The following is a 21,548-nucleotide window of genomic DNA, read 5'->3' as shown; positions in this document are numbered from 1 at the left end:
TGAAGTATTGACACAATACTGAAGAATGAAAAGGCAGTCAAAGTAAACTGCAGGTTGTTAGCCAAGATACAAGTTGCGAATAAAATAATTGGAAACAGAATTCCAAAGGAAGAGAAAGGAAAAAAAAATGAGGTGAAGTAACAGAGAGAGAGAGAGAGAGAGAGAGAGAGAGAGAGAGAGGACACAAAAGGAAGAAAGAAATAGACATATTTAAATGTGAATTAGAATTGCCAAGAGCATGAAATGGAAATCGTTGAATTGCAATGAGAGGGAAGTCTGAAAGTTTGAATTGGACAGAAAAAGAATTTGATTATGAAAATGGAGAAGCAGCAAGATATGCCCATTAAGTTCCCGGTTTTGATTTGACAATGAACCTTTGCTGAGTAGCTAAATTCAATGCAGAAGCAATTAAAATGTATTTTAACTTATTTGAGAAAATTGTTGCAAGGCTAGGAGAAAATTGGACAATCTTATCACAATGTTTTTGTAGAGGATGTGTTGGAGGTTTATTTGACCCTTTCGGTTAGATAGTCTTGTGACTGATTCTATAAAGTTTGCTGTGTTTAGAAGTTTTAGATGTTATATGCAGAGACTCATGTGGAATTTGCTGAAGCAAAGGAAATGATATTTGATCGATGGTATAGAGCAGCCTGAGCAAGACCTAAGGTTTTCAATGGAAATATTTTACAAACCATTTGTGTCTGACTTAAAAGATTGCAAAGTTTCTAGAGTAAGAGAAGCTGCTGCCATGGTTGCCGATTACAAGCTATATCATAAATATATTTAGTAGTTCACAATTATTTACAAACTATTGAGAAACCGGAGAGATAAGAACAGTGATAGAGAATAGATACAGAGCATAATATGTAGTTACATACAGTAATTTTTTTCCCCACGGAAAATGCTATACCAATGGGTGAAGTTTGTAACAACCTGGCACCGTTAAGTGGGTGTAAATCAGATCACTAAAGGGGCAAATTGGCTAATACCATCAGAGTTGATCTTGTAACGAGCTGGTTCATATTTGCAACTGATGTATTTTTTTTCAATAAGTTATTAAAAACCTTTCTTTTCTGTTTCTGCCCTCAGCTGGCCTGTTGCTGTGGTTCCAGCGACTGTTCTCTCTGCTGCAGCTGCTGCCCAAATATTAAAACCTCCACAAGTACTCGCGTCATGTACACTCTCTACCACATTCTAGGAACCATTGTCTGCTTTCTCATGTTATCGCCGAGTGTGGGTGAAATGCTCAAGACGCATGTAAGTAGTGAATCGTACAAGTTTGTCCTTGAGGGCAGCTTGTTCTATGCTCTGCTGTAATTTGCTTTTGTGCTGATGCCACAGTCTCTGCAATCACATTCATCTCCAATAAATCCTGACTTGTGACTTAGTAGATTTAACACCAGTTAGCATTTTTAAATTTTTTTTCTACTTTTTATATATAAAAAACCATACACTTACCAACTGAGCAAAAACATGGAAGTTGTATCACCTAAATAGAATCCAAACTAGTGACATAATAATTGAAATAGTTCATTTCATGTTTTGGGATTTATTGTTTTTTAAAGGACGGTCCAGCAGTTCTAAGGTCAAGTTCAATGCTTTTTTTAAATTTTCTGACTTCTTTTTAAAAAACTGAAATCATATTCTCAAACTGCCACAGTTCAATTTGAATTTGTTCTCCAGATTATTAATTCGGGATGCTGGATTGATAGTCTTACAGTGTAATCATTTCTCTTCCATAGGTGGTGAACACTGCTGGGGTTATATTCAGAAGAGTTTAAACCTCACTGAACTGTTTTATTTTACAAAATCCTGAATGTATTTATCTACCAACTTGGGTGGGGAGGCATAAAGATTTTATTAAATTGGAGTGTGTTCTGTTTTATAATGTTTTCTCTGAGAATCATACAGCTGCATATGGTTCTGGTTTCTCTGCTACAGGAGGGACATTATTAAATTGAGAAGGGTGCAAAAAGGATTTACAAGGATATTACTGGGACTGGAAGGTTTGAGTTATGGTTAGGATGGGACCTTTTTCCCTGGAATGCAGGAGGCTGAGGGATGATTTTATAGGAGGTTGATAAAATCACAAGGGGTAAAGATAGGATGTGTAGCTAAGGTCTTTTCCCTTAGGTGGAGGAGTCCAACCGTAGAAGGCATAGGTTTAGGGTGAGCGGGGAAAGACATAAAAGGGGCCTGAGGGACATTTTCTTCACGCACAGGATGGTGCGTGTATGGAACGAGCTGCCAGAAGAAGTAGTAGAACGTAGAACATAAAACAGTACAACACAGTACAGGCCCTTCAGCCCACGATGTTTTGCCGACCTATTATCCGACTAAGATCAATCTACCCTGCATACCCTACGTTACACTATCATCCATGTGCCTATCCAAGAGTTGCTTAAAAGTCTCTAAAGTATCTGACTCCACTACCACTGTCGGCAGCACATTCCACACACCCACCACTCTCTGTGTGAATAACCTGCCTCTGACATCTCCCCATACCTTCCTACAATCACCTTAAAATTATGCCTCCTCATAATAGTCATTTCTGCCCTGGGATAAAGTCTCTGACTATCCACTCTGTCTATGCCTCATCATCTTGTAAACATCTATCACGTCACCTCTCGTACTTCTTCGCTTCAATGAGAAAAGCCCTAGATCCCTCAGCCTTTCCTCATAAGACCTACCCTCCAGTCCAGGCAGCATCCTGGTAAATCTTCTCTGCACCCTCCCTAAAGCTTCTACATCCTTCCTATACTCGGGCGATGAGAACTGAACACAATATTCCAAGTGTGTTCTAACCAGGGTTTATAGAACTGCAGCAGAACCTCGCGGCCCTTTAACTCAGTTCCCCTGCCAGTGAAAGCCAACACACCATATGCCTACTTTATGACCCTATTGCCTTGGAAAGTACTTGGAGTGTGGATGGGGTACAAGATGGAAGTACAGTTATCGCATTTAAAGGCCATTGGGACAGGAGCAAGGGAAGAAAAGATTTCAAGGCATATGCACAAAACACTGGCAAATAGGACGAGTGTAATTTAGGAAACCTGGTCCACGTGGACGAGTTGGGCCGAAGGGTCTGTTTCCATGCTGTATAACTGTGATACTCTTTGTATATGAAAAGGAACTAGTTCAAAATTACAAGAGTCTCTTAGTGAACTAAGTGCACAGTACTGCGGCCGCTGGAAATCTGAAATAAAATTAGAGTGCTAGAGAATGCAGCGACTGTTGAGAGAAGAACAGTTAACATTTTTGGGTCCAGTGACCCTTTTCCTGGACTGGGAATAGTCAGGAAAGGGTGGGTATTTATCCTGACACCAAGGCTGGGGGCGAGAGGGTGGGAGTGAATACAGTACATGGAGACAGATCCCAGAGATGAAACAGCCCACTTAATTGGTAACCCATCTGCACTCTGCCCACCACCAACACTCAGTAGCGGCAATGTATGCCACCTACAAGGTGCACTGCAGCAGCTCTCCAAAGCCCCTTTGACTTCACCTTCCAAACTTGTGGTTCGAGTTGAGTGCTGTAATCCAGGGCCAGCAGCAGGGCCTGAACCTGGCTCTGCCATTTAAAATGACAAGAGCAGTGAATGCATGAGAGCATCACTGCTGGATGTTCAACTTTTAAGCCACGTACTATCCTGATTTGGAACTATATTGCCAGTTCCTTCGCTGTCACTCGGTCAAAATCCTGGATTGCCCTCCCAATATTTGCTGTGAGTACACTTGCGCATGCTGAGACACCAGTCAGATCAGCCAGGCTCTCGCTGAATGGTCTACTCCTGTTCCCAAGTCCAATGTTTGTATGTTACTGTTGGACTGCAATGATTTCAGATTGTGACTCTCCAACCTTCACAAGGACACTCGGGGCCAAGCATTCAGATGCCTACGTTCAATCAAAGATGCCTCAAAACAGCAAATAAGGTCACCTTCAGGCTTATTTGATCAATGGTTTAAGAAAACAATGGAATTGGTTTACTTTTGCCTCTTTTCTAGGTTACCTTCTATGGAGAGTTTTGCAAAACTATTAAGGCAGGCACTGATTGTGAAAGGCTTGTGGGTTACTCTGCTGTTTATAAGGTCTGCTTTGGAATGGCCATATTCTTCTTCATCTTCTTCCTGATAATGATCAATGTGAAGACCAGTAAAGATTGCCGAGCTTACCTCCACAATGGGTAGGTGTTGTTTAAAACCTGTCCATTTGAGAAGAAGGTTTATTCTGTGCTGAGATGTTAATGCCTGTATTTTGTGCCTAGGTTCTGGTTTGTGAAACTCGTAGTGCTGGCTGGAATGTGTGCTGGAGCTTTTTTTATACCAGATCAGGACACATTTCACAAAGGTAAAGCATAGGACCAGTTACTGTTTATGTATAGTTCTTTTGGAGCATTCACATCAATTCTGATTCTTATCTAACCCAACGTAATTTTAATATCAGGAATGCATCTTGTAAGAGCAGTGGGTACATTATTATTAAAGGTTTCTTGAAGAGACATTTTAAATAGACTATAATCTGATAGTTGCAGATTACTTTGAAAATTACATGTAAAACAGATACAGCAATTTTTAAAAAAAATCAGCACCAATCTGAAGAATTGACATCTGCCACTGGTTCTGGAGATGGTGAGAACTGCGGATGCTAGAGAATCTGAGACAACATGCTGTAGAGCTGGATGAACACAGCAGGCCAAGCAGCATCATAAGAGCAGGAAAGTTTTTGACATTTTTCTGAAGAAGAGTCTCGACCCAAAACGTCAAACCTCCCTGCTCCTCCGATGCTGCTTGGCCTGCTGTGTTCACCCAGCTTCACATCTGTTATCTGCTACTGGTTCTTTCTCTTTTGCCCTTTTTATCTTTTTTCAAGCCTTTTAAGAAAGAACTCATTCTGTAGCCAGCATTCTCTAACTTTCAATGGTTAGTAGGCAGAGCTGTTTAAGCATTTACTGCTTATCCCTCATCGACTCCAGGTTACAGTGAGGCACTGTCTTGAACTGCAATTGTCCATGTGGTGTACGTATCCCCATAGTGCTCTCTGGAGGAGAGTTGCAGGATTTGTTCTAGCAATAATGAAGGAATGGCAAAGTAGTTCCAGGTCAGGATGGTGTGTGGAGGGGTGCCATGTTCCTGCGGCCCTACCTTCTGAGTGCTAGAGGTTGTGGGTTTAGAAGGTGTTTTCAAAGGAGGTTTGGCAAGTTGCTGCATTTCAGGTTGCAAGTGAGACATATTGCTGCCACTGTTTGTCAGTGATGGAGGGAGTTAATATTTAGTTATGATCTGGATGAACATCTAGTGTTACATCTGCACTGCCCAAGAAAATAGGAAGTATTCCATCATGTTTGCAACTCATACCATTTAGAGATAAATAGGGATTCAGGAATCAGGAGGTGCATTACTTCTCAATTCCTAGTCTCTGTCCTGTTGGATTTATGCCCAGTTTTGTTTCTGGGCAAAGTAGCCCCAGGATGTTGGTAGTGAGAGATGTAGTGATAGTACTGCCATTATCAAAGGGATTGTTGGATGTTGCCGTTACCTGGCACTCAAGAGACACCTGTTACTGGCTATCCATCAGGCCAAGTCTGAATGCTGTCCTACTCTTAAAGTGCACAAACGCAAATGGCTTCAAGACTTCAGGAGTTGTGACTGATGCTGAACGTTGTGCAATCATGGCTTAACTTCTTCACCTCTGACCTTTTACGATAGAAGTTAAGTCATTGAAGATGGTTGGGCCTAGGACGCCTCAATGAGGAACTCCTACAGTGATGTCCTTGGGCTTAGATGATTGATCACCAATAACCACAGCTGTTTTGTTTTGTGCCATGTATGACTCTAACCAGCTGCAAGATTTAACCCCGATTCCTATTGATTCCTTTTTTTCTCTCTAGAGCTCCTCAGTTTAACACTCAGTCAGTTACAGCCTTGATTTCAAGGGCAATCATTCTCGTCTCGCCTCTAATTCTTTCTGGGTGTCTTTCCTGAAAAAAACGCTGAGTAATTTAATGGTTTAACCATTAACCTGGTCCAAATTGGAATTTGTTGGGAATTCAATCTCTGGATGGTGAAGAGTTAATGATTGTCACACTAACATTCCACTTAGCTCAGTTGAAAACCATCTTTTCGGTTGTTTTGGATGCCGAGATGGAAAGCATTCAAGAACTAATCAGGAACTGAAAATGAAGCATAGTACTGTACTGAGATAATGGGAACCGCAGATGCTGGAGAATCCGAGATAACAAGGTGTAGAGCTGGATGTACACAGCAGGCCGAGCAGGAAAGCTGACGTTTCAGGCCGAGGCCCTTCTTCAGAAATTTCTGAAGAAGAGTCTAGGCCGAAAACGTCAGCTTTCCTGCACCTATGATGCTACTTGACCTGCTGTGCTCACCCAGGGCTACACCTTGTTATCATAGGACTGCAGTTCTCTGTAAGTGTGCAGTATAATGTTATTTGAGTTAAGACACTGGTTTTAATGCAGCCCCACAACAAAGGTTTTCTCTAACCATCACCAGGGTTTAAGAATTGAGAAAGTCTGCAGTTATTGAGGCTGTTTTGTTTGACTCGTTCAATCCTATCCAATTGCAGCAGATAGGCTACCCACTAGCATTGATGTGAGTCTTCTGGAATAATAATCAGAATAAGGTTTCTGAATGAATGGAAAGCACTTGAAGCAATAAAGGAGCAAGAGCTAGTTGCTTGGGCAGCATCTACCATTTGCAGGAGCCTGTAAATGCTATCCACTGTGTTTCAGCTGTGGCGGTGACTTCAGTTCACTGATTCCAAAGGACAGTAAGTGCTTTGTATTTACAGTTCCATGTGACAATTTAAGTAGAACAATGAGAACAATGAGAATGTTGTTCTTATCTTGTAGATGGTAATTTTTTTTAAACTAAGCGCTTGATACGTTTTCTCATCAAATCCGTGCACACTGTTTTATTGTGTTGAATTTACTCAGCAGTTTCAAGATTGTACAAATTCCAAAAGGTGCATTTATAAATCAGTATGGTGTGATCATGAGAAATGTGTAAATAGTGATAAACTGGTCAGATTGAAGGTATGGGTGAATATTAAAGCTTCATCTCATTACCATATCTCTGAGGCAGACTGCTTTTGTGCATGTCAATTTGTTGAAAGCTGTGATACAATGCATTGCTTTACACTATCTAATGGGAGTTATTCATTGTGGCAATCTCAGGCAGTGTTATTTTTGCAACACAAAAACAGCAGTTGCTCAGCAGATCTGGCAGCAAAAATCAGAGTTAATATTCCTCAGTCCCTGAGGAAGGGTCACTGGACCCGAAATGTGTATTTTTTTTTCTTCACAAATGCTGCCAGACCTGCTGAGCTTTTCCAGCAACTTCTGTTTTTTGTTCCTAATCACGACATTACTGTTTTTGTGGGTGCTGATACACATTTTGGAGGTGTTTTCTTGGCTGTAGAGTGTTTTAGCATGCCCTGAGGTTCTGAATGCAGCTATAAAAATCAAGTCTCTCTGTTCCGTTGCTGTAGCCACATATGGCCCTAAAAAATTTCTCAACCTGCAGGCCTCCAATTCTAGCCTCTTGTGCATTCCCAATTTGAATCACTGTGTAAAGATCACCATAAGTACATTTCTTTCACAGATGAACAATATTCAATTGTGCACAAAATAATAGATTCGGGGACATTTATAGGATGGAGTAGGCCATTCTGCCCATCATATCCATAACAAACAACAGAAATCGGACTACTACAATCCCATTTTCCATCTTTTTGGCCCATGGCACTGCAAGTGAATATCTAAATGCTACTTAAATGCTTAGAGTTTCTGAATCAGCCATACTTTAGGGCAATGAAATCCAGACTCTAACACATTCTGGGTGAAATAATTTCTCCTCAACTCTCCTCTTGACCTTCTACCTCTGGTTCTGATTATTGACCCATCTAATGGGAAAAGTGCCTTCCTCGCCACATATGCGCCTCATAATCTTATACACCTCTATTAGGCCTCTCAGCTTTCACTGCTCTAAGAAAACAATGCCAGCCTATCTGCTCTTTGCTCGCGGCACAGTCCCTCTAGTCCAGTCTCTATCCTGGTAAAATGCCTCTGCATCCCCTCTAATGCATTCATGTCCCTCCTATAGTGTGGTGACCAGAATTGCACACAGTACACCAGCTCTGGCCTAAACAATATTTTCAGTCTAATGTCTCTACTCTTATGTTCCGTGCCCCGTTAATGTTCTGCATACCTTCTTAACCACCCTAACCGTAATCAAGAACTCGCATGGATGTGGAGCTTTTCACCATCTCAGTTCATCCCAAAGCACTTCACAGTTGACTTAATTATTTTGAATTCTGGCCACTATTATAATGTAGGCAATCCAATTTGTGAACAAGCTGATAAATAATGACGGGAGCAAATGGCTAATTGAATCATCTGACTCCCATTGAGGAATAAGTGATGATCAGACATTCCCTGTTGCTCTTTATACTTTTCAAAGTGTAATATTCTGAAGGGAGTGCAGAGTGATCTAGGTGTGTATGTGCACACAATGGTAGGAGACATCTGTGAATAAAGCATACAGTATTCTAGGCTTCGTTATTGCCGCATAGAGTATGTTGTGAGGAACTTAAATGACCCAGGTTAGACCATCTGGAATTTTTTGTAGAGTTGTGAACACTACACTTTAGGAAGAATGAGAATGAATTAGACAAAGTATAGACAAGGTTAATAAGAATGGTTCCAAGGATTAGACACTTCTGTGACAAGGACAGTTTAGAGAAGTTGGGACTGTTTTCATTGACAAGAAGATGGCTAAGAGGAGATTTCACTAGAAATTTTCAAAATCGTGAGAGACTTAGAGTAGATAGGGAGAAACCCTTGCCTCCCATAGGCTGGTTAGGAACCTGAGGGCACAGTTTTAAAGTGTTTTGCGAAGAAGCAAATATGAGAGAACAAAATTGCTAACGCTTTATCGAGTAGTTACGGTCTGGAATGCACTGTCTGGACGTGGGATGGAGGAAGATTCAATTGAGGAATTAGAGAGGACAGAGTGTGAGATAAAGGCAGGAAATTCACACAGAGCTGGTGTTCAGAGAGCCAGTGCAGATTTGACAGACCAAATGGCCACCTTCAGTGTAGCAATTCTGTGCTTCTGTAATAATGTGAAATCTCTTAAGCCCACTTGAGAGAATAGACTGCAGACAATTCAGAACCGCCCAGAACTGCCTGCTTTGATTGACTTGCAGCAATAGAAAATGGCAATGGCAACTGTTTCTGTTTAATTTTTTTGATATACATCAATAAATTGTCACAACTTTGTAGTCAAGGGCAAAGAATACATTTGAATGTATTAAGACAGGGAAGGCAGTAACACATTGTGAAATCTTGAATTTTGGAATTAACCCAAGTTTGGTTTTACTTTTGTTGTTTGCTATATGTGCTGTTTTGAACCAGAAAATGTAGTGGATTTTAGGATGACTAAGCTTCTCCTAGTTTGGGGAGTTTTGTAAAGTTTGTTTCACATTGTGTAACAATAGAGAAGAAATAACAAGACAGCAAATCATATTTATCGTTCCAAAATCTTTGGTTTCTTGCATTTAACAGCAATCAGCTCTTGAATGTGCCTAAGGTCCTGAAGAGAGCTCAATATATCTTTTAGAATTCCCAAGTATGTGAATTTAAACAGAGAGAGAAAGAGAGAGAGCGAGAATAAAAGGAGGTAACTATAGACAAGTTAGCATAATGTCTGTGCGTGTTGGGGAAAATGTTAGTCTATTATAAAGGATGTAACACTGGAACATTTAGAAATAAATACATAATACAATCAGTCAGAGCCCTGGCTTCATAAAGGGGTAATCATGCCTGGAAAAATTAGTTGGAGCTTTTTGAGGAAGTAATAAACAGGATTTTCATGCTACCACAATGTAGTAGTGACCGGACTGGTATTTGCCTCTGGTAGGATGCCGCTGTTAAGTCAAAGGACATCCTATTGCACAAATACAAAATGTAGTGTAAGAACTTCAGGGCCAATGTGATTCCGTTGTATAGACTGTATATTCCAGAAACGGGCAGATCTCCTCAAACCGCAGGGGTCTTTGGCATTCTCAACAAGTAAGGTATTTACCTTACTCAAATGCCCTTGCTTGAAAATGTATTGTCCAATATTAGAGATGCAATTGTACAATTGGGTAACATTCTTTATATAATCCTATGTATATACTGGCCACCCCTATAGGATTGTATAGGGCTGACAATATGACACACCCCTGTGTTACTGAAATCTAGATACATTATTACATAGGGCTCTGTTATTTGGAGAGACAGAAGAAGCATACATTGTGCCTATTTCAACTCAGCAAAATTGGTGACAGCATTCTCGATAACAAAGTGTGAAGCTGGATGAACACAACAGGCCAAGCAGCATCTTGGGACCACAAAAGCTGACGTTTCGGGCCTAGACCCCCTTCATCAGATAGGGGGATGGGGTGAGGGTTCTGGAATAAATAGGGAGAGAGGGGGAGGCGGACTGAGGATGGAGACGAAAGAAGATAGGTGGTGAGGAGAGTATAGGTGAGGAGGTAGGGAGGGGATAGGTCAGTCCAGGGAAGACGGGCAGGTCAAGGAGGCGGGATGAGGTAGTAGGTAGGAAATGGAGGTGTGGCTTGAGGTGGGAGGAAGGGATGGGTGAGAGGAAGAACAAGTTAGAGAAGCATAGACAGGCTGGGCTGGTTTTGGGATGCAGTGGGGGGAGGGCAGGTTTTGAAATCTCTGGTTCATTTCTCAGAGGCATGCTATAGCCAATCAAAGTCAATCTGCTAAGTTTAAAATTTAGAACACATTTAAAATTTTAGCAGTTAACTATCAGTCACTGTTTACAGATGCATGTTCCATAATAACATCTCTACCAGTGTCAACTTGCCATCCAATCAACATTCTTTTCTCGCACAATACAATTGTTGGTTTCCTGTTACTTGGATTGCAAATTGTCCTGATGAGTGCAAGACACACAGTTTCACCAAATGTACGTTTTTTTTCAACTAAAGTTCTGTGCTGTCAAAGTACTAAATGAAATAATAGTCCACTACTGCCAACAGTGAATATTAAATATTCAGTGTGGAGATTAATTCCTTCAGGTTTTAATTGTATTTGGACATTTATAAAAAGGCTAAGTGTTAAATTTTAAAAACGTGTTCTATTTTGTCTGTCTTTCCCCACCCTCCCCTTATTTCCTCCTTTATTGTTTTGTATATTTTAATATTGAATTTACACATTACTGGACATCCATCCTCACTTTATTTCTTAATTCTTCCGTCTGACTTGTTAAGGAGATATATTGGTAGTTGATTGTCCTCCTTGTCTTACCCTGCAATTATCAGCTCTCAACTTGTGATTCAAAACTTGTTCAGGCATGTGCAGGTTCAGCCTAATGGCAGAGCTCATTCAGTGTCCTGCACAGTAACTTTTTTTGTAAACCACAATACCCATGAAGAAATGAATTTTGTTCTTGTGACCCATAAATTTCATAAAGTAGCCTTTTACTAATGATTTGTTTTCCTTTATTGAGAACAGCATGGCTATACATTGGTGTTGCTGGAGCCTTCCTCTTCATTCTAATCCAGCTCATATTGCTCGTGGAGTTTGCACACAAATGGAACAAAACCTGGTAAGTTACTTCTCTTGAAGTGTTTTTTTTTGAGACTAGGAAGGCCATTGCAACTTGAATAGAAAGCCCAAAAAAGTTGTCACTAGATCTGTAGATGTACAGCAAAATAATCCAAATACGTTCTGGATTGGAAACAGTGAGAAAACCTTTGTTCTTTCTTCAACCAGGTGGTTGTAATGTCACAAGGTTTGTTTCTGAGACTTTTCCTGTTAAGAGAATTTGAGTTTGCATGTTGGGTTCTGTTTGTGTGTGTGTGCCCTTAAGATTCTCAACATGACAGTGAAATCTCAGCATCATTTTAGTCATGGTACATACACAAATAGCTGTCACCATCTCAACAAAAATGAAACGAATTGACAATCCTTAGATAATTGGCTACATTGGAGGTGACATTTTCTGCTTACGTAGATGAGGAGGGCAAGTAGCTGGCTGCATTGAAGTTAGATTAACTATTATCCTTTAGTGTCTGGATGATATTGTGCATTAAAGTACCTTTTCACTTACTTGCGTACAAACATCTCACAAGGAAGGAGAAAGCTATTTAAGGATGGGGTTTAGCCTGCAATGACAAGCCCCCTAACTACTTGCCCAATTAGCGGGAAGGCCACTTAGGAAGGATTCTCCTTTATCCTCACATCCCTTAGGACAGTTGTTCTTTAAGGACCAGGAATGAATGAATGAGCTGTTTAGCTTTTAAAACTATTGCTTCCAGCATAGTCAAAGATGAGTCTACATATTTAATGTATGTCTGTTCTCTCCTGCAAAAAGGATACATGGTCATATTGTATATAGGTGTCAGCATTTCTCAAGTGTAAGTATAATTAACCCATGGAATGGGCTATCTACCCTACGATGTTGGTGGTGTGGCTTCATCAGTAGTTCCACATTAACTAGTTTCCAGTGTCATGCAGGATGGTGACTGAAAGGGCAGGTAATGTTTCTTCTCCTGCATTCTGAAAGAGAACCCTGAAGTGACATTGAAAATAATTTGTGGGCTGTCTCTCACAAATAATGATGGAACAACATTGCCAGCAGTTTAGAATCGACACTGGCTGGCTTATTTAATCCAAGATGAAGGGAGACAATGGAAAGCTCTCAAGGGATACCATCTCTTTTTGAGTTAAAATAGAGAGCTTTTATTTCTAGATATAAAGGGTTACAGTGCATTAGTTGAAGTGAAAGGTACTCTCTTTCTCTCTGCAGCATTTTAATAAACTTCGAAGGAGCTAGGCACTATATCTCCTGTCTGATTATAATGTGTGGTCTTTTGTTTCCTGTCTGCTACCAAATGACAATTATTTCTTGTTTCTTGTGTCTTTTGAATAGGTGGGCTGGAACAGCAAACAATAAGTGTTGGTACGCTGCTTTGGCCTTAGTTACACTCATTCTTTACTCAGTTGCTGTCTGTGCTGTTGTTCTGATGGTGATATTTTACACTGATCCTGAAGGCTGCACACTAAACAAGATTTTATTGGGTGTCAACACCAGCCTCTGCTTCATCGTCTCCATGGTAGCAATTACACCCTGTGTTCAAAAATGTGAGTTGGTAACTTTGAATCCTGACTCCAGTGAACTAGCACTTTGCTAGTGTTTTTATGTTCAGCTCAGATTTGCATGAGAAAAGTTACGAAGATGTGATGTGAAACTCAATTGTTGGTTTGAAATGTGACAGTTGCGAAGTATATTAGGGTGGCACGGTGGCTCAGTGGTTAGCACTGCAGCCTCACAGCGCCAGGGACCCAGGTTCGATTCCAGCCTCAGGTGACTGTCTTTGTGGAGTTTGCACATTCTCCCTGTGTCTGCAGGGGTTTCCTCCAGGTGCTCCGGTTTCCTCCCACAGTCCAAAGATGTGAAGGCTAGGTGGATCGGCCATGCTAAATTGCCTGTAGTGTTCAGGGGTGTGTGGATTATAGGGGGAATGGGTCTGGGTGGGATGCTTCAAGGGGCAGTGTGGACTTGTTGGGCTGAAGGGCCTGTTTCCACACTGTCGGGAATCTAATCTAATCTATTTTAAAAAGAAAATAAATTGGCCTGGATTTTCTGATCCTCAGACTGTCGTCATTCCCACACACAATTCCCATCTACACTAGAATCTTGTGGAAGCCCCATTGTAATACACGTCAGAGGAATTACCTGGCAAAATGGATTTTGTTCTGGCAATTTCCCTACATCTGGAACCTCTCAAAAGTCTCCATTCAAATTGGAGGATGGAAGGGTTCAGTTGAAATTGAGTACAATAGTTGCTCCTGCTAATTTAGACTATTAAATCCTGGTGGCCTAATTCATGAACTAATCCCATACTCCATCTGTCCCCCTCTCCCCTCTAATATATCTCTCCATAACTCAATAACCCTTCCCCACATTGGGACCCAATCACTATTCCCCACTCTTCCCCCTGGACTCCCCTTTATTCCTGCCTCAGAATTGAACTGACACCCATCTCCCACTGGCAGATACACTCCCTCCTGTCCCACAATCATGCTACGTTTGTGTCAATCGCCCCCTCCTCCAATCCCCACCGCCGTACCCAATCCAGTCCCTGCTGCCAGACTCTTACTGCCACCTCCAACACCAACTAGATCTGACCCAGTCTCCAGTACTTCACTCTGGACCTGATTTCTGCTCACTCCAACCGACCCTAATCACTACATCGCTTATATGGCCCTTTTACCACCTTGCATACCTCCCACTTGGTATCCTACCCACTTGGCACATTACTATATACAAAGCTGGCATTCTACACCATTCTCGGAGTCATATGGCAAGGAAACAGACCCTTTGGTCCAACCAGTCCATGCTGAACCTAATCCCAAACAAAACTAGTCCCATCTGCCTGCTCCTGGCCCATATCCCTTAACCTTTCCTATTCATGTATCTATCCAAATGTCTCTTAAACGTTGTAATTGTACCGCAGCCATCACTCATCAGGAAGTTCATTCCACAGACAAACTACCCTCTGTGTAAAAAAAAATTGCCTCTAACGTGTTTTTTTTTTAATTTCTCTCCTGTTCCCTTAAAAATGTGCTCCCAAGTCTTGAAATTCCCCCATCCTAGGGAAATGACAACTACCATTAGCTCTACCTATAACTTTTATCATTTTATTAACTGCTTTCAGGCCACCTCTTAAACCTCCTACTCTCCAGTGAAAACAGTCGCAGCCTTTCTTCATAACTCAAACCTTCCATACCCAGCAACATCCTGGTAAATCTCTTCTGAACCCTCTCCAGCTTGGTAGTATCTCTCCTAGAACTGGGCTACCAGAACAGGACACAACATTCTAGGTGAGGCCTCGCCAATGTTCTGTGCAACCTCAACATGACTTCCCAACTCCTATACTCAAAGGACTGAGCATTGCAGGCAAGTGTGCCAAATGCCTTTTTAAACCAGCCCTGTCTATATGTGATACACACTTCAAAGAATTTTGGCCCTGCGCCCCAGGTCCTTTTTGTTCTATAATATTACCCAAGGCCCTACCCCTGTTTGTTGTACCGAAATGCAATACCTCGCATTTATCCAGATTGAACTCAATCTGTCATTTTTCAGCCCATTGACCCATTTGTTCAAGATCCCTTTGTAATCTTAGAAAACCTTCTTCACCATCTACTATGCCACCAATTTTGATGTCATCTGCAAACTTACTAACAATAACTTCTATATTTTCATCCTAATCATTTGTATAAACGGCAAATAAAAGAGAACCCAGAGCCGATCCATGTGGAATACCACTGGTCACAGGCCTCCAGTTCGAAAGCAACCCTCCACCGTTACTCTCTGTTCTCATGCCATTGAGCCAATTGCGTATCCAGTCAGCAAGCACACCCTGAATCTCATGTGACCTAACTTAAATTAGTCTACCATGTGGAAACTTGTCAAATACTCTACTAAAATCCAAATAATCAGCATCAACTGCACTGCCATCATCAGTCTTTTTGGTAACTTCCTCCAAAATTTCAATCGAGTTTGTGAGATATGATTTTCCTTGCACAAATCATGCTGATTATCCCTAATCGAGTTTTTCCTCTTAGTGCCCATAAATCCTACCTTTTTGCTTCCAACAATTTACTCACAACTGAAGTCAGACTCACAGGGCTATAGTTCCTCAGTTTCTCCTTACAACCTTTCTTAAAGGTACAACATTAGCCACCCTCCAGTCATCAAGCACCTCACCTGTAGTTACAGATATGCAAATATTTCTGCAAGAGGTCTTGCAATTTCCTCCCTTACTGGGAGTGTGTTCAGGTCCTGGAGATTTAGCCACTTTTTTATATACTTTAAAACCTCCCAAACTTCCTCTTCTGTAATGTGAACTGTTTCTCTGCATTCTCTAAAACTTCATTTCTTTCTCCACAATGAAAACTGATGCGAAATAATCATTTAATGTCTCTCCCATCTCCTAAGGTTCAACACAAAGATGACCTCCCTGATCTTTAAGAGGCACTAGCCCCTCTCTTGCTCTTAATGTATTCATAGAATCCCACTGGATTATCCTCAAACTTTAGGCCCAAAATGTCAGCTTTTGTGCTCCTGAGATGCTGCTTAGCCTGCTGTGTTCATCCAGCTTCACACTTTATTATCTTGGATTCTCCAGCATCTGCAGATCCCATTATCTCTATTCCATATCCTGTCTTTGCCTTCCTCATTTCTTTCTTAAGAATGCCCCTACACTCTTTCAATTGATTAGGAGATTCAATTGAACCAAGCTGTCTAGATCTAAAATAAGTTTCTGTTTTATTCTTGACTGGAACCTTAAGATCGTTATTCATCCATTGTTCCTTAATCTTACCAGCCTTGCCCTTCAGTCTAACAGGAACATAATGCCTCTGAACTCTGGCCATCAGACTCTTCAACATCTCCCACTTGACAGATGCCCTTATACCTGTGAACAGTCCACTCCAATCAACTTTTTTGAACATCCTTGTCTCATACCATTAAAATTTGCCTTACTCCAATTTAAAAACTTTCAACTTTTATGGAAGGCATACCCACTTCCATACCCCTTTTGAAACTAATAGAATTATAGTTGCTAGACCCAACGTGTTACCCACTTTTACTTCTGTCACCTGCCCCGCCCTTTATTGCCCAAAAGATGGTCTAGTTTTGCTCCTCCTTCAGGAGGACCATCCACATATTGATTTTAAAAAAACTTTCTTGAACATGTTTGACAAATTCTTTGCAGACGAAACCTTTTCTGTCCTACTATTGGGGGGCCTATAGTATAATCCCATCAAAGGGATCTTTCCTTTCTTATCTGTAATTTCTACTCCTATATTTTCACTGGGTGCTTTTTTCAGAAATATTTTCCCTAATTACAGCAATAATTGTAATTATTGTTTTGCTTACTCAAATGCACATTCCCCCCACCGCACCCACCCACACACACCTTATTCTTATCTCCTTTTCTAACCTTGCTGCAGCATCTGAAACCCAGAACATTGAGCTGCTAGTCAAGTCCATCTCTCAGCCGGGTTTCTGAAATAGCTACGATGTCCCAATCCCATGTTCTTAAACGTATCCTGAGTTCAACAGCCTTACCTGTAAGACCCCTTGCATTGAAATAAATGCAATTTAGTTCTTCAGAGTTACTACATACTTTGACTCTCTCTTGTCTTTCTTTTCTAATTAATGTGCTGTCCTCGTATTCAGAACCTTCCCCATCAATCCTTCTGTTTACCTTGCTATTTAGAATTCCTCCACTCCCCCTTTCTATCAGTATAATGTCTCCCTTTTATAGGGTGAGCAAATCTCCCTGCTGAAATATTGGTCCTTTTCCAGTTTAGGTTAGGCCCAGCTTTTTTTTTTCAGCAGGTCTTTTCAACCCCCAAAAGACATTCCAATTGTCCAAAAACCTGAATCCCTGAATGATATACCAGTTCTTTAGCCACTGATTTATCTCCTTTTTGACTTTTTTGTTCCTTCCCTCATTTGAGTTTGGCATGGGAATAAACCAGACGTTACTACTTTTAAGGTTCTATTTTGTTTAATCTTCTACATAATGTCTTAAATTCACTCTGCACTGCTTTAATCTTTTCTCTAAAAAAGTCATTCCGACCAATGTGTACAATAATTTCTGGCTTCTCAATCTCTTCTTTAACAATATGCTTGAAACGGTTGGAGACATCATCTGCTATCCTACTGCAGGCACCCCATGTCTACTCAGCTGGCATTCAACCATTCTATACTCCCTGCACCCTAACATCACATTTGGGTTATGTACTTACCAAATATCAGCAGCTGTTGAAGAGACTTTCACGGTCTTTATATCTAGCAACTGACTGGTGTGAAAAGGCGCTATCATGCTATGAAAGAACTGACAGAATGGAAGTATGGCTCTGCATTTCTGAAGGGTCCTTGAACAGAATCTCTCAGAAATGCGTAGTCCCTTATTTTGAATGGCCCAGAGTGGCAATCTTTTCGGAAAGTCCAATCCTTTCTATTTTTACGTGCGCTAAGTGTTATATGTTAATGCTGTCAAAACTTTCTTTTTATTTGCTGTTTTAGTCTGCCTGATCTCCCATGTCACCATTCCTACTGGTTTGTGTTTTGGATGGGGCAGGACAGGGTCACATGGTTGTCTGTAGGGAATGAGTTGATCTGTTTTGGCTGCTCTTTGTGTGGTTGATCTCCCTATTCAAAATAGTGCTTGATACCTGTCTCCAATCTGTACTGTGATGTGACCAAATGTTGTTACTTTCTCATTCCATAATTAATCTGCACCTTATCAATTCCCACACCCAATAGTGATATGGGTGTGGGAAGTGTCTTTTTTTTTAAAAAGCCTGGTATTCATAGCGCTAGATAATGTGCTCGTACTGTGACAGAAGTGGTTATGAATTGTCAGTTTGTGCTACATCGTCCCATGCAGAAATAACTGGACATTGCTTGGAGACATTTTGGAAAGGTGACACAGCTCTCTACTAGAAGAACAAAAAGTGAAAATCATATCTGCTGTTCGGAAGGAAAGAAATCCAGTCTGATTTGAAATTGATTTAGGTTGTGGGAAGGTTTTGAAACGCATATCTGAAGGGAAATCGTCAGTTAAAGTCACATAGTGCTTAGTGAGGATAAGCTGTGTGCTCTCACCTACAAAAGGCATGCCCTTGTTATCAAGGGTTAGAAGTGTTTCCATTTATGATCATGTTTTGTACTAACACCCTTCCCTGCTGTCCTTGACGCACAATACTTAATGTTCTGAAATTCCTTCCACAAGTTAATCTACAGCATTTCTGTTGTAAAGTAGACATCCCATTTTGTGTTGCACAATGGGCTTTGGCATCAGTGCAGATATTCCAGTGATTCATCATCCTGTGTGTGACATCCCAATTACCTGCCTCAAACATGTTGTTAATGACTGGTCCTTTGTTTTGTGTATATCTTTTGTACAAGTCTCAGAGTGAAACTTATTTTAAAGCAATGATTTGATGGCCATCTGTGCCGTACTGCCCCATGTAAGAGTGCATAAGGATACATTTTGCTTGCGTGTATTGCAAACTGATGCGGTAGAATGACTAAATCATTTGACATGCAGGCCCACTTCAAACATCAAAGAGTTTATTGTTTTACACTGCTGGGGATAGGTTCTCTGGGTGGTACAGGGACTTCACCACTGAACAAAGGAAAATGAACAAAGGAAAATGTGCAGTTTAAATACAGTTACTCAGCCCATTTCAGCAGGCTGTCATCTAACAGCTCATCCAATTAGCTGGCTGTCTCAATACCATGTGATCAGTGCATGGTCAGACCCTTCCCTTCTATCCTATAATGAATAGCAGAGTTTGGACTACCCTGGTGCAAGGCTTCTGTCCCAATCCCTCAAAGCTGTACCTCGACCTACTTGTCTGTACATCTGCTTGTGTTCCGCAGGGCCTATTGCATACATTTCGCAACACCCTTCGTGTGTTATCTTAATCTAGTTACCTTGGATATACTCCTTCTTTGAAGGCAGCTATTATTCTTGCTTATAGTTTAATTACCAGCAGCAAAGTATGGAAGCTGCTATTTTGGCAAAAAACCTTCCTCTGCCATTTTATGTCAACCGAGAACCACTTTCAGCCGTTTTATACTGATTTGGCATGGGCTTCCCTAACACATACAACACACAACTCTAACGAAGAGCAAGAGTAGGTTACCTGGGCCTTTGGCCTGCTTCGCCATTCAATAAGATCATGGCTGATCTGATTTTAACCTCCATTGTGCATCCCTCTACCTCTGCTCAAAAATCTTTAAGGATTCTGTATCGACAGGCGTTCGAGTGTGAAACAGTCTGGTAGGCTGACTTAGGAAAGGGGGTGGTAGATGCCTTCTTAAATAATATTCAACACAGCAATTGACTGATTGGGACTTCTGTTCCAGTACACACACTACTTCTTTTTCCATTTTAAACAAAATTTAAATACTTTCATAATCTTCGAATTCTGTCCATGTGACACAATGACAGCATGAATCTTGTTTTTCACTAAAATCTTTGGATATCCATTGACAAAGGTTCAGCATAGACTGCTGCCAGCAGCATAGCTCAGTGTGCACCCAAGTTTGCAAACAGTTTGGAAAGGGTTTTGTTTTGGGTCTCACTTATCTGCTCAAATATATTTGATGTCACCAAACATAAAATCTGTCATGAGGCAATGTGATTGGGCAGCATGTAACTCCCACCTCCTGACTCTCCACCGTCTACAAGGGAATACTCATTTTGAATAGGAGTCTGCTCTGTTTCATTTTCTTCTTCTTAAGTTCTTTTCCTGAAGGCAGGTGCTTGGTTTTATTGTTGGCTGACCTGCAGCAAGTACTACAAATCGGGCAAGGAGACCTGTACTGCATTGACATCAGCTACAACAGGGATTGGGTCTCATGCTGCTGGCACAAATCTGATCCATTCACTAGCTCTCTAGCTAACTGACCCCTGTTCTATTTGATTAAAGGGAGGATATTAGTCCTTTTGCATGTATTTTGTACATCAGTTCTTTGTCTTGCCTAATTCTTTTAAGTGATTCCCTGTTTGCATTGTCTTTCAGATCAGCCTAACTCAGGTCTCCTGCAGTCAGGAGTAATCAGCTGTTATGTAATGTATCTTACCTTCTCTGCGTTGGCCAATTCACCTCCAGAATATGGTACTTGCAAACTTTTATTTAAAAATGTATATATTGTGCAATAAATTATTATTGCTTTTCATTGGATTTGCTGCTTCTCTAAAGATTTGGTGGTGTTCAATGTCTTTTACTCTCTCTTCAGTTATGAAGCAAGGAGTGAACACTACAATATGCATTCCTCAGTTATTGGGCAAAGGCCTTCAAACAGATGACAAGCTTGTTTCTGTGCTGGGAGCCATTATCATGTATGGCTGTGTGCTCTATGCCTGGTAAGTTCATCTATTATTTTGCACTCAAAACAGGAATGAAAACAGAATCTGGGTATGGTCACAGGCTCAGACTTTGGCATTGATTTTGCACATTTATTACGCCAATTGAGAAAGCCCTTCTAGTCAAATATTCCATTGATGCAAACCAGCTTTCTGAGCATTCCTGGAACCATAAGTGTCGTGATTCAGGAGGCTGTTCAGCCCATTGTATCTGCACCAGCTGTTTAAATGCATTTCATGGCTCGGTGCCATCCTCTGCCTTTTCCTCCATACCTTTTGTACATTGGATGACTTTTTTAAAAAATTGAAACAATGCCCTCTTAAATGCCTCCATTCTAATTTTGATTTCAGCTGCTAATTTGGAGGCATCACATTAAATAAAGGTTGTAAGTTTTTAAAATAAATGTATACATGTGTAAGCTCCCATCTGCCACATCAGAAATTAATATAAATGTCACTGATGATATTTGAAGGGTTGTTAGAATTTGTAATTGTACAGCCCATTTTATCTCATTGTCATGGAATGTACAAGATGATGGGTGAAGTGAGAACGG

At 40.9% G+C, this 21,548-nt stretch overlaps 1 protein-coding gene across 2 annotated transcripts in view; it reads left to right on the top strand.

Annotated features, from left to right (window-relative positions):
• The window catches only part of serinc5 (serine incorporator 5), a 67,297-nt gene that overhangs the window by 31,078 nt on the left and 14,671 nt on the right, over window positions 1–21,548 (top strand). For both annotated transcript variants that reach the window (XM_048527479.2, XM_048527478.2), the window contains exons 2-8: window positions 1,090–1,257; window positions 4,005–4,183; window positions 4,265–4,347; window positions 11,549–11,642; window positions 12,969–13,180; window positions 20,651–20,746; window positions 20,868–20,994. In XM_048527479.2, coding sequence (XP_048383436.1) covers window positions 1,090–1,257; window positions 4,005–4,183; window positions 4,265–4,347; window positions 11,549–11,642; window positions 12,969–13,180; window positions 20,651–20,746; window positions 20,868–20,994 — 959 coding nt within the window. The remainder of the gene's footprint in view (window positions 1–1,089; window positions 1,258–4,004; window positions 4,184–4,264; window positions 4,348–11,548; window positions 11,643–12,968; window positions 13,181–20,650; window positions 20,747–20,867; window positions 20,995–21,548) is intronic.

This window comes from Stegostoma tigrinum, chromosome 3 (genome assembly GCF_030684315.1).
Source record: "Stegostoma tigrinum isolate sSteTig4 chromosome 3, sSteTig4.hap1, whole genome shotgun sequence".
Lineage (NCBI taxonomy): Eukaryota > Metazoa > Chordata > Chondrichthyes > Orectolobiformes > Stegostomatidae > Stegostoma > Stegostoma tigrinum.
The sequence above is the reverse complement of the archived record's forward strand: the minus strand, read 5'-3'. Positions and strand labels throughout refer to the sequence as shown.